At 37.9% G+C, this 14,485-nt stretch overlaps 1 protein-coding gene across 7 annotated transcripts in view; it reads left to right on the forward strand.

The window, feature by feature from the left end:
• Positions 1–14,485, forward strand: part of brsk2a (BR serine/threonine kinase 2a) — a 213,189-nt gene that overhangs the window by 151,747 nt on the left and 46,957 nt on the right. For all 7 annotated transcript variants that reach the window (XM_084095463.1, XM_084095460.1, XM_084095457.1 and 4 more), the window contains exon 5: positions 6,274–6,390. In XM_084095463.1, coding sequence (XP_083951589.1) covers positions 6,274–6,390 — 117 coding nt within the window. The remainder of the gene's footprint in view (positions 1–6,273; positions 6,391–14,485) is intronic.

The following is a 14,485-nucleotide window of genomic DNA, read 5'->3' on the forward strand; positions in this document are numbered from 1 at the left end:
TCATGTTGTTAGCGTAGCAACATGCTAACATCAACCCATTGGAATCAATTGAGTCGAGGGCTATTAACCCTCTGGGGACCACAAACGCGCCCGCGCGTTTTGCTCGTTTTTTTTTTTTAGCAATGAAAATAAACACTAAATGCTCTGTTAATTTTGATCTTTCATTTTCGTGTAATACATCAATCGATCCTGTTCAGTTTCTATTTTTTTTCTGTATACTCACAATAAAAATAAAGTGTTTTGCTTTTTGACAAATAAAGAAAAATTAACATGATGCGATTTCTGCCTTCTCTCTGTCAGTAAACTCCCATTTGAAACGCGTTCGAAAATGATCTATAACTCCGCGAAAATTCAGTCAAACAGGCAAACAGACCCACGGGAATAAAGCTTGAGATCGCATCTTTTAAATGAAGTCATTTATATAAAAAACAAATATTCTCAGCTTCTGTAATCTGTATAAAAAGAGAGCGACTCCTGTCGAGCTCATTACGAGCTAATTCACAGTAATGTGACCACTCCCCGGAGAGCGCGTGCTATTCAAACGCAAATTCTGAGAACTATTTCAGAGCTGTGAAACGCCCACATCAGCTGTAAACAAAGCGCGTCGCGACTCCTCGCGAGTGAGACATTATAGCCTACCTTATGGAGAAAAGATTCCTCAGAACAGTGCTGATGAGGAGCAATATCTCCTGAAATGAGGAGCAGATTCCGCTGAGGAGTGAGGTAGGCTGTTTTCTTTTCTCACGTGTGGAATAACGTTATGGAATAACGTTAGTGTAGGCCTATGTAAACCGCAAAAAGATGAATCGCATTTCTATAATATGACTCGCCTTTCTGTGAGATGAATGAAGGGGACATATTTGTAAAGACTGTTTAGCCTAAATATGAATCGCGCGTCTGTGTGTGAAAGAATAAACTGCTTTGCTATAGCCTACTGAGATGAGTAAAAATCGACTGGAATATGTTGAAATAAAATGTATTTGTATAAGCAACGTATTAAACTGCAAAAAAAATACTATTTTTGTCAAAAATAAATTCATAGACTAAGATGTTAGATGTTCCGATGTTGGCTATATTCAAACTAATGAATACATATGATAAAATGTAGGCCTATAATCTTTTTTTTTTTTTTTTTTTACAAAGAAAGAGTACACTTGAAATATTGTTGAAATTGTAATTATTGTTGTAATTGTAACATTTTTAAGAAAATAGCAAAACATATTTACAAGAGAGATGTAAGCGAAATCTTAAATGGTCAATATAAGTCTTCTTCTAAATACATCTTTTGTCCTTGCATTGTGGCTCAGTCAGTTTCACACCTGAGTGAATGGCTCATTATGCAGAGTGGGTGGGACATTGTAATCTAAGGTGTAAACTACTCCTCCCCCTCGCATATTGGCTTTCCAAGCAAAACCTGTTTTACACCATTTAAATCAATGTATTTTTTTTTTGTGAACGATAAAGCAAGACTATTTTTACATCATTTTGAAGCTAGAACTCAAAGGGACAACATCCATTAGTCAAAAGTCTTGTGGACACATATTTAATATGTGTTTTGTGGTCTTAATTCAGCAACTTTCATTTTATTTTTTTCCAATAACCACGCATAAACATTATTCTCTTAAAAATACAAACATCTACATACACGTTGCTCGCATATTATGGTAGCCCTGTTTGTGCTATATAGAGTGAATTTACACCTTTGCCATTAACATGTTTATAAATAACTGAAAAAAGCACAAATGTCAAGGCATGTCAGAACATCTCAAGGACCCCAAAAACAGCTTGGTCCCCAGAGGGTTAAGTGGTCTGTAAAGTTGCTTCCTTCCAAATCACTCACTTAATAAGGTTACTGTAAGTTACAGTTTTCGAACAGAGCTCATGTTATACTGTTGAGCATCCACATGTTTTTATATATATATATTTTATTGTGATGGACAGACTGACTTGGCTATTTGAATCATGAGCGTTGTTCTTTAGATGTTTTAATAGCTGAAGGCCAAATGATCATTCCACATCTTTCTGTCCACCCACGAGATCATCCTTCTGGAGCTTCTAGACATGAATATTGTTCCAAATATAGCTACTAATAAAGTCTGTGTATGACAACGCCTGTCAGACAGAGCGTACGTAAATCCACCTAGCTGTCTAGCTGAAAGGAATAACTCTCCCAAACCATTTTACTGATATTTCCAAGACTATATTGACTCACTTGACACCCCCCTGCTCCAGAAATAACAGCCAGATATAAAGATCAGTACAGTAGCACCCCCTTCCACCCCTCGGCGGTAATAAGAGTCAAGGAGATCATTTAAGAAATCTGAAATCAGCACAAATGCACTTTCTGTGCTTCTTTATTTGACTCTCTGAGTGCACTACTGTGTTATAAGGTTTTTATGTGTCACTAGAGAACGTTTTGGATGAGATCTTGGCTTTGTAATGGGGTTACCACTGTGCTGGATCCCACTGTGATATCCCAAGTTGTCAATTCAGGGAGCCTTACATTTTGTGTGGAAAACAGTCACTGGTAGTAGGTGATAATCACCATGTTTGGCTTTTGGTGTAAAAATATGATCACTTTTGTATTGCTGTCAAAACGCGAAGCAAAAAACATGTATTTTTGAGTTAAACAGGGAAAAAATAGTACTGGATTTGATTATATCCTTTTGGAATTGATTAAGGCATTCCATTTGTTTGCAGTTAACTATTGATGATTACACTATTGACACTTGTTGTTGGTTAAAACGTATATTTCACTATTTCACACTTGATACAAATGCATAATGTCACATGAGGGCTGTCAGATTTTGTGGTATGCCACTGGATGGAACAAGTTGCATTTAGTTTTCATGATGACAATATGGGGTGATAAATTGTGCACAATAATAGGAATATGCATTAAGAAAGTAAATTGGCCAACATCAGATATCCAGCATGCAGAAAATCTAAAGCACTTAATATGTAGACATATATGTTTTGTAATTAAACTCTCTCATAATTAGACCGCTGTGAACAGCATGCGAGTAAGATTGCTAATGTACTATCGCATGTGCCTCCCGCTGCTCTTTACATTACAATAATGTAAAGCTTGTTTGAGTGCTAATTGAGCCTTTAAAATATGGTGGAATTTAAAGCAAAAAAATCTACTCTACTACGGGAGTTTTGGTACAGAATAATCTCTGATGCCAATGATACATTTTCTTGTTAGACTTTTATTTATTTATAAACGAGTTCATTCATTTTATAAACTCACTCACTCCATCACTCACTCTCACTCACTCAGTCACTCACTCCATCACTCACTCTCACTCACTCACTCACTCACTCGCTCACTCCATCACTCGCTCGCTCGCTCGCTTGCTCGCTCACTCACTCACTCACTCACTCACTCCATCACTCTCTCTCTCACTCACTCACTCACTCACTCACTCACTCACTCACTCACTCACTCACTCACTCACTCCATTACTCACTCTCTCACTCACTCACTCTCTCACTCACTCACTCACTCACTCACTCACTCACTCTCACTTACTCACTTACTCACTCCATCACTCACTCCATCACTCACTCACTCACTCACTCACTCACTCACTCACTCACTCCATTCACTCACTCACTCACTCACTCACTCACTCACTCACTCACTCACTCACTCACTCACTCACTCACTCTCACTTACTCACTCACTCTCACTCCATCACTCACTCATTCACTCACTCACTCACTCACTCACTCACTCACTCTCACTTACTCACTCACTCTCACTCCATCACTCACTCATTCACTCACTCACTCACTCACTCACTCCATTCACTCACTCGCTCACTCACTCACTCACTCTCACTTACTCACTCACTCTTACTCCATCACTCACTCATTCACTCACTCACTCACTCCACTCACTCGCTCACTCACTCGCTCGCTCGCTCACTCACTCACTCACTCACTCACTCACTCACTCGCTCACTCACTCACTCACTCACTCACTCACTCACTCACTCACTCACTCACTCACTCACTCACTCACTCTCACTCACTCACTCACTCACTCACTCAAATTACCGAAGTTGAGCTCAAACTAATCATTGATGTTTCTTAATTGATGTTGAGCATCAAAACACAACTTGTTGGAGCTGACACACAACACACCAGACCAGTAATCTTTAAGCATGCAGATGCTAAACAGATACAGTTTATTAGGTTTTTATAGGAAGGAATATTTCAGCCACAACTGCCGTTTTGACAGCCACCATAAAAAAAACATATTAAGCAACATTTAAATGCAGATCTCTATCACCAAACAACACAACGACGTGTGCGTAACATTTTTAAACTATCACTGAGCCAATAAATATGCAATTTAAGATCTCACAGCAGACTGGGGAAACATTTGGTGCCTCTGCGCCCTCAGTGGCCGAAACCAACACCATACTATCAAAAGCATCATGGGATGTTTTATTACCACAACCAAACTAACACGTTTCTCCATTAACCTCTAGACCAGAGGGGTGGAAATTAACCTCACAGCTGTTCCATTAGGAAAATATATAGTCAGTCGCTGATCATATCAACAAACTGTTTCTGTTCAGGAGAGATTACGGCGTCTGGGTCACGTTAATGTGTCAGGAAGAGACTTTAAAGAGCGTTACTGATGTTACCGGTGTGACTGCTAATAAACCTCACCTCTGCAATTTGTCCCATGAACATCGTTGTGGTATAAATCTTTTCATATTCAGTTTTATTAGCCCATATGGGATTCAGGTTCATAAAAGTGTTTGTGTGTGTTTTTATTTTTATTTTTTATGTTCACTTTGAGTGTCACTGTCACTTTAAATTTCCATCAAGTATCAAACAAACACTACAAATAACAAATGGTTATGACAAAAATAAATAAAAATAAAACTAAAACTGTAATCACATAAATTTGTCATACTGCAATGCATATTCTAATATAAAATTGTTTTTTCAGACAACTTTAGGCTATTTGAAACAACATTTGAAGAGAATATCGTTGTTTTAACATGTTTTTATATCTATTACTGTTTATAGATTCAAAGTAATTCACATTTTTATCTGTGACTCATAAGCCCGTAAAATGAAATCTTTACCTGCGATATTCTCTGGACCTCAGAGCAACCGAAATCTGTACTCTGTTGAAGTAAAAAAGTACTAATGGAAATAATTACTCAAGTTGTAGTAAAAGTAACAATGTTAAAATCTTCTTGAGTAAGAGTAGAAAAGTATCCAATGAAAAGATCCAATTACTTTGGATCTGATTCAGAACAAGAAAGATGATGATGAAGTCAATGAAATATTACAATAGAATTAAAATAATTATTTTATTCGCGAATGGGGCATCGATCATGCCCCAGTTAAAAGAGACAGTGCGCTAGCGACAGGAATGTTGCCCAATGTAACAGAAAGTGTAACAGTGTAAGTAAAATATATTTTTTTCTCATTAGAAATGAGTTTTGTTTTGTTTTGTTTTTGTTTTGTTTTGTTTTGTTTTTGTTCATATTGTAGCCTGTTTTGTTTTTTGTTTTGTTTTGTTCACATTGTAGCCTGTTTTTTTTTTTCACATTGTACCCTGTTTTGTGTTTTGTTTTGTTTTGTTTTGTTTTGTTTTGTTTTGTTTTGTTTTGTTCACATTGTAGCCTGGCATGTTTTGTTTTGTTTTGTTTTGTTTTGTCCACAATACCTTTGTTTCTTATGCACCAAACCTTGGAAACTGTCATCTTGCGTCACACAGTAAAAAGTGGGGCAACAAATGAATTAAGAGAAAGTTTTAATTCATTAAGACAGTTGGAAGAAGCTTGTTCATGTCAGCCCGTGGTCAGATGAGCTTAACATCAGACACTGAGACAGCGGGCATCTGTCATCTCCTCCCACAGGGTCTCGTAGAGTAGCAGTGCTGGAAGAAAGAGAAGAAACAGAGATCATTGAAAACTGAAAGTGAACGTGACATGTGAAGGCCAAGTATGTAACACACACTCGGAAGTTGTCCATTGCATTTAACCCATCCAAGTGAGAGCACACACAGTAGGAGTAGTGAATAGTGAACACACACACACTGGAAACCGTGACACGCCCGGGGTGTGATTGGGGGTTAGATGCCTTTCTCCTGCCGGTATTGAGAATCGAACTCGACTCTCTAACCATTAGGCCACAACTGCCCCACAACCACTGAAACAATGCTTGAGAGAAATCATTGTGTCATGCCACAGTTTCCACATGTCATTTGAATATCTCTTTGTCTTGTCTCTGGAACAGTCACAGGGACCTGAAGCCGGAGAACCTGTTGCTGGACGAGAAGAATAACATCAGGATAGCAGACTTCGGGATGGCGTCTCTGCAGGTGGGGGACAGTCTGCTGGAAACCAGCTGTGGGTGAGTGAACATGAGCATTATTATAACACTTATTATGACGAGGACAAGCACTGTGTTCAGCTCAGGCCGTGTAGGACATCAGTCATTCTCCTCTTACCTCCTTGAGCTAAGCTTTAGTCACACTAAATATATGTGTAAAGAATAGCACGTCCTATAAACCCTATAAAGCCTACTGTATCATATTTGATGCGCACAATTCTAAGACCTCTAAATTAGTATAATTTTAAAAGTACTGATTTTAATAAAGTAAGAAAACCTTTTATATCATTATTAATATTCTAAGCTGAACACTTACTGGACTTAGGCAACTTATGTTTACTTGTTTATTCATAAATGTTTTTTTTTGTTTTTTTTAGGAAAATCATGTTAAAATGTGAGTCAGTCAGTCAGTCATATTTATTTATAGAGCACATTTAAAAACAACAGCTGTTGGCCAAAGTGCTGTACAAAGTGTTCACAAGTATCCTAATGAGTAAACATAAAACCACAGATAAACAATGCACAAAACAATGCAAAACCACTACGCCCACATATGACCATAAGCAACAGTAAATAAGTGGGTTTTAAGCAAAGATTTAAAATCAATATATGTTGGTGCAGTCTTTATGTAAGATGGCAGATTGTTCCAAAGCTGTGGAGCGGCCACTGAAAAGCACGATCTCCTTTTAATTTTAAAAGTGTCATTGGAACAGTCAGCTGTAGACTACTGGTTGACCTAAGATTTCTAAAAACATTATGGTGGGATGAAAGGAGATCAGAGATGTATGGAGGAGCCAGTCCATGCAATCCCTTATAAACAAACAACAGTGTTTTGAACTCAATACGATGTTTAACTGGAAGCCAATGGAGAGAGAACAATACTGGCGAAATATATTCTCTTTTCCTTGTTCCTGTCAACAATCTAGCAGCAGCATTTTGGACTAGTTGAAGACGTGACAGTAGGGACTGTGAGACACTCAAGTATAGTACATTACAGTAGTCTAATCTTGATGAAATAAAAGCATGTATCACAGACTCCATGTCTCTGGGTGATAAAAATGCCTTAATTTTCGCAATATTCTTTAACTGATAAAAGCAACATCTGACCACACCATTGATCTGTTTGTCAAAAGTCAGAGCAGAGTCAAAAGTAACACCCAGATTTAGAACATGTGTATGGCAATTGCCAGATAAAGGTCCCAATTTACTGGCAACAACCTCTGTGAACGTAGATGAGCCAAAGATTAAGACTTCCCGTCTTGGAATCATTTAACTGAAGGAAGTTGGCAGACATCCACTGTTTAACGTCTCTCAAACAATCGAATATAATGTGATCGGAATTTAAACGTACTTTTTGGCCATATAAATATCAGCAACTGCACCAAATTGCATAATATTTTTCATCATCGAAATGCGTTAGAAATCGTCACATCCGTTTTTTTCAATGGTGAAATGAAACACATTACATTAGTTTAAAGACTGCTAATTAAGTAGTGGAGACTTAAATGGTTCAAGTTAATTTAGCACAATACAATAGTGTTTTGGCGGGAAACTAAATATATGTGTTATTTTAAGAAAAGATATTTAAGTGAAACGAATAATGCCACAATTTGTTTTTGAGTGGACTCACTGCGCTTATAACTTCACGGACTGCCGCCAGTCAATAATTTGGCGTGTTTTACTTCTGTACCTTTAAGACTTCAATATATAAATAATGTCTGTTTTGATTGGCTAACTTTTTTTGCATCTGAAATGAGTAACAGCGAGGTTCTGGGACAGGCTAGGAAGGAGCTTTGAGTTGTAAATATTCAGTGTATTTTTTATTTAAACAAGCAAAAAACATCCTGTTTTTCATCATTATAAATGTACAACTTTAGCTCATAAAAATGTCACAATCTGAAAAATTAATGAATCTAGGCTTGTTTATGTAAAATATGATTTCTTGTTGTGAATTTTTGAATGTGATATATGACCTGAACATCTCTTCTAAGGGTCCGTTTACACAACAGTGGCGTTTTGTGGGCCTGAAAACACAAACTTTCAAAAATGGTTTTCAAAGTGCAAGTTTTTGAAAGCGATACGTTATCGTCTCCATGTAAACTACAAAAACTCGAATTTGTGAAAACGGCGAACTCATGCACATGTATATTACATGTTCAGTCTATAGGCGTGTTACAAAGTGACATCGCCCTCTAATGGCCTGGCTGCAGAATTCAGCGCTTTTAGTCGTTTTCACGGATCCGTGCGAACGGGGATCGTTTTGACAATGTTGACATTTTTAGTACATCATTGTTGAGTAAATGTACCCTCAGATTTGCCCAAACGTATAATTGTTCGCTGCCTTCAGCTCCTTGTCAGTCACACAGTGTCCACACAGATCTCTGCGACACAAACATCATGAGAGAGAGAGAGAGAGAGAGAGAGAGAGAGAGAGAGAGAGAGAAGAGGTCATTCTTCCTTCGCTCATCGGTGACTCTAGACATGCTCACTCAGGAGTAAAGCATTACCTTGAATCACACACATTTCACTTCACCACAGTGACTCACCATGATCTTATCTGGAAATTATGGAAGACTAGAAGTACAACTTCAAAAATGTATCAATTATTAATTCAAAAATAGGTAATAAAATAAATGGATGTCTTATCAAAAGCGTTCAGTACCTTTCAAAAGTTTGGGGCTGGTTAGATTCTCACAAGGCTGCAGATTTGTGATCAAAAATACAGAAAAAGCAGCAATATTGTGAAATAGTATTACCATTTAAAATAACTGTGTATTACTCCAGTCTTCAGTCACATGATCCTTCAGAAATCATTCTAATATGCTGATTTGCTGCTCAAGAAACATTTTTGATTATTATCAGTGTTGAAAAAAGTTTTGCTGCTTAATATGTTTGTGGAAATTCTTTGATGAATATTTTCAGGATTCTGTGATGACTTGAAAGGAGGGTTATTATGAACTAAAACTAAAACCATTAAAAAAATCTATTACTTAAAGTAAAATAAACTGCATTTAAATGTTTTTAAAAATTATTCTTATTTTATTACATTTAGTTACCAAGGCACTGATGTATAAAAATAACTCTAAACCAAAACTGAAGAAAAAAATGATAAAAACTATATTGACATAAAAATAAAAAATAAACGAATAAAAAGATAAAACAACAAAATGACAAAAATTTTAACTAAATGTAAAATGTTCATTTTAAAATATTAAATATAAAACTATAATAGTATCTCAATGATACTAAAATCATGTTGATAGAAAGTTAAAAATATAACTTATTTGAAATAAACAAATGTAACCTTGTTAATACTTATAATTTCACTTTTGAGCAATTGAATGCAATTGCTAAATAAATGAATAATTCATCCATTTGCCAGTTGAGATTAAAACATGTCAGTGTACCAATGTGGAATCAGCCAATGAACTCTCAGCTGAGTTTCATGACACGCCCCCTCTGACATCATAAGTGTGATCATCTGTCATGAAAACCCAGTGCTTTCTTTTCCTCCGTTGTTTGGTCGAGGCCTGGTGTGAAGAGATAGGAGCCCGACTCATTTACTGCCCTTTATTTCTTTCTTAATGTAATCATTTCTCCTTTCAAAAAGCGACTCTGCCCCCCACACATGCCATAAAACCTTTAGCCTTTTGTCAGCTGATTAATTTTGCCATGCTTGCCCGACCTTTAGGATTACACTCAGACATGGCCATAGATTAAAGCCCAACGCAATAAAATCAGCACGCTCGTTCCCGTACACGAGTCGCCTCATGTTATATACGATCACAGCTCTGCAGAGGTCAAGCGGGACCGTCCTGTACCGTCCTGAACACATCAGGTCAGGGAGTCACAGAAGCCTCCCAGCACCCTGACTCAACATCGGCTATCAGAACGAATCTGTTCGGGTCCCATCATACTAAAAATGATCTGCGTGTTGATTCTGGGCCGGATGTCCTTGACGTTTCCAGTGACCCCGAAACTATTTTAACCCCCAGCCTGAAGGGCTTTATTTTGTGATAGCATCAGTACATTATCTACTATTACTATTACATAGTTTCTTAGTAAATAAATACTAAGATGCACATGGATATAGTATAAGTCAAAAATGTTTATTTTTTATTTGTAGATTTGAGAAAGTCAAGAAAAGTTGAACTTTTATGCAAAAGTAGAGCAACTTTATTGTTATTAGTTTTTAGTGTTTTTTGTTTATTAGTCATTTTGAAGGGAGACGGCAGAGATCATGTGACCCCCCCTCCTCTCAGCTACTGTAATGATGGAAATATGAAGGAAAAACAGATCCTGGCCATTTACAGTTTTACTGACTTCATTTGTTTATTCATTCATTCTTTTAAAAACTTTATTATAATTTATACATTTATTTATTAATGTATAATTTATGTAATTAATATAAATAATTATTCATGTAACATTTGATTTGGCTCACACCAATGAATGCCTTTTATCGAATCCGGCATCAGATAACACAAGCATTAATGATTCTGAGCTTCATGGATGCCTTCCGCTGCTGTTTACGGTGTTTATTTTTGTATCCCTATTACCATGCACCATTTTGGCTTAATGATCATTGTACATTACAGCAAAAAAAAGAGACACATTTGAACCCATATGTCTGATGGTTTGCACACCCACATCAGTTATGAGGCATCTAATATCTGCTGTCATTGTGGAGTTTTGCAGGAACGAGAGGGGAAATGAGCTCTAGCAAACAGCTTGGAGTGGATAAATGATCCGGCACACGTTCTGCAGGGTTCCTCCATAAACTCATCCGTTAATGGGTCTATTTTTAGCTCTAATTTGCCTTCCTCATCAGCATAAACAATGAAAGCATTTTACGGCCTTAAAACATCCGATTCGTTTTGATCTCTCAGATGTAACGCACCTGCTTTACACGAAAACAACCGAAATGCTGTGGTTATGCCATCAGAATCATATCAAGCAGGCCGTAAGTTTGGAGTTAAACTGCAGTCTGTTTTGATGTGTGCTGAACATCTTCAGCAATGTTTTATGAAAACATAATGGCAGCTTGTTGTTAGGACCATACTGTAAAAAACAGATGGACTGCACATCTTTCCACTGTAGAAAAATGAAGCCAAAATATCCCAGAAACGGTCATTGGCGATTACGTGAGGTGTAGACACGGTATCAAGGCCCCGCCCACACTCCTGATCCCGCAGACTCATTCGCAGTCACAGCTGTCAATCATCACGTTACACTCTAAAAAACACTGGGTTAAAAACAACCCAATTTGGGTTGTTTTCAACCCAAGGGCTGGGTAAATATAGGACAGAACACATGTTGGGTTAATTTTACCCAGCAAATTGGGTTGTTTATTTAACCCAGCATAATTGGTTGATTCATTTTACTATAGTACTAGCTTTTTTATTATTTTACTTCATACATGAATTAATGTTGACGAATTAACTTAAATCCTCTAAAATTAAAAAAAAATAATACTCGACACAACCACTGGTTTGCTTGATAATTCCTTTTTTTAAATCATATTTTACAGTATAGCATATTTTATATACATTTGAATGCATATTGCATACATTTAAGCTCGTTTAACAAATATTAGAAGTAAAAATTAAGAAGCACTTCAAGTGTAATGGACCAGTCTCTGTTGTCCCGTTTCCACTGTAACGGCGCTGGATCTCGTGCCGGAGCTTGTGTCATGTTTTAACTTCAGACTGCCGCCCTGCGTTTCACTCGTAGCCGAAATATGACTGACTCCATAACCTGTCCATAAACAATCAGTGTACAGTTCTGAGAACATATTCTAACTTTTTAAGAATTTAGATTCTGTATCTTTTGAATAAAATCATACAATTTTATGCAACTTGCAAGGCACCAGGCGTTTCCATCACGATATTCCAATTAAACGATATACAGAATAATAATGAATTTATAGATGCAAAAAATGTACACAAACCTGTATTTTACCGAAGACATACACCCATTTGACGGAGCTGCACTGCTCTCTCCTGAAGAGGGCGCAAAAAGCCCACAGTAAATAACTCAAACACTGGGTTGTTACGTCTTATCCAGGATCTGGGTAACACAAAAACTACCCAAACACTGGTTGTTACGTCTGATCCAGGATCTGGGTAACACAAAAACTACCCAAACACTGGGTTGTTACGTCTGATCCAGGATCTGGGTAACACAAAAACTACTCAAACACTAGGTTGTTACGTCTGATCCAGGATCTGGGTAACACAAAAACTACCCAAACACTGGGTTGTTACGTCTGATCCAGGAGCTGGGTAACACAAAAACTACCCAAACACTGGTTGTTACGTCTGATCCAGGATCTGGGTAACACAAAAACTACCCAAACACTGGGTTGTTACGTCTGATCCAGGATCTGGGTAACACAAAAACTACTCAAACACTGGGTTGTTACGTCTGATCCAGGAGCTGGGTAACACAAAAACTACCCAAACACTGGTTGTTATGTCTGATCCAGGAGCTGGGTAACACAAAAACTACCCAAACACTGGTTGTTACGTCTGATCCAGGATCTGGGTAACACAAAAACTACCCAAACACTGGTTGTTACGTCTGATCCAGGATCTGGGTAACACAAAAACTACCCAAACACTGGTTGTTACGTCTGATCCAGGATCTGGGTAACACAAAAACTACCCAAACACTGGTTGTTACGTCTGATCCAGGATCTGGGTAACACAAAAACTACCCAAACACTGGTTGTTACGTCTGATCCAGGATCTGGGTAACACAAAAACTACCCAAACACTGGGTTGTTACGTCTGATCCAGGAGCTGGGTAACACAAAAACTACTCAAACACTGGGTTGTTACGTCTGATCCAGGATCTGGGTAACACAAAAACTACCCAAACACTGGTTGTTACGTCTGATCCAGGAGCTGGGTAACACAAAAACTACCCAAACACTGGGTTGTTAAGTCTGATCCAGGAGCTGGGTAACACAAAAACTACCCAAACACTGGGTTGTTACGTCTGATCCAGGAGCTGGGTAACACAAAAACTACTCAAACACTGGGTTGTTACGTCTGATCCAGGAGCTGGGTAACACAAAAACTACTCAAACACTGGGTTGTTACGTCTGATCCAGGATCTGGGTAACACAAAAACTACCCAAACACTGGTTGTTACGTCTGATCCAGGATCTGGGTAACACAAAAACTACCCAAACACTGGGTTGTTACGTCTGATCCAGGAGCTGGGTAAAACAAAAACTACTCAAACACTGGGTTGTTACGTCTGATCCAGGAGCTGGGTAAAACAAAAACTACCCAAACACTGGTTGTTACGTCTGATCCAGGAGCTGGGTAACACAAAAACTACCCAAACACTGGGTTGTTACGTCTGATCCAGGATCTGGGTAACACAAAAACTACCCAAACACTGGGTTGTTACGTCTGATCCAGGAGCTGGGTAACACAAAAACTACCCAAACACTGGGTTGTTAAGTCTGATCCAGGAGCTGGGTAACACAAAAACTACCCAAACACTGGGTTGTTACGTCTGATCCAGGAGCTGGGTAACACAAAAACTACTCAAACACTGGGTTGTTACGTCTGATCCAGGAGCTGGGTAACACAAAAATTACTCAAACACTGGGTTGTTACGTCTGATCCAGGATCTGGGTAACACAAAAACTACTCAAACACTGGGTTGTTACGTCTGATCCAGGAGCTGGGTAACACAAAATCTACCCAAACAGTGAAATAATAACCAAAAATGTTTACCCAAAAAGCTCAACCCAGGATTTGGGTAGAAAAAATACCCCAATATTTTTTAGGGTTTTTTAGGGTTATTTGTACACCCTGTTTATATAGCATAAAATAACTACCTAAAATGACTGAAACCATCTTTAAAAAAAATAAAATAATTAAGTGTAATTGGATTTTTCTTAGTTTGGTTCGAGTCCCGTTTGATTACATGGAGAGGGCGGGATTTATAACCTATACTGGGTAAAGCCACCAGGGGGCGATCAAAATGCTGTGGCTTTGCGTCTTAGGACATGTGCGACACACTTGATTAGGACCAATAAATCCACCAGTCCAAGAACCGACTTCTGTTGAAATATTAATAACGAAAGAGTTTTGTC

Source organism: Abramis brama (genome assembly GCF_963993115.1).
Source record: "Abramis brama genome assembly, chromosome: 20".
Taxonomy (NCBI): Eukaryota; Metazoa; Chordata; class Actinopteri; order Cypriniformes; family Leuciscidae; genus Abramis; species Abramis brama.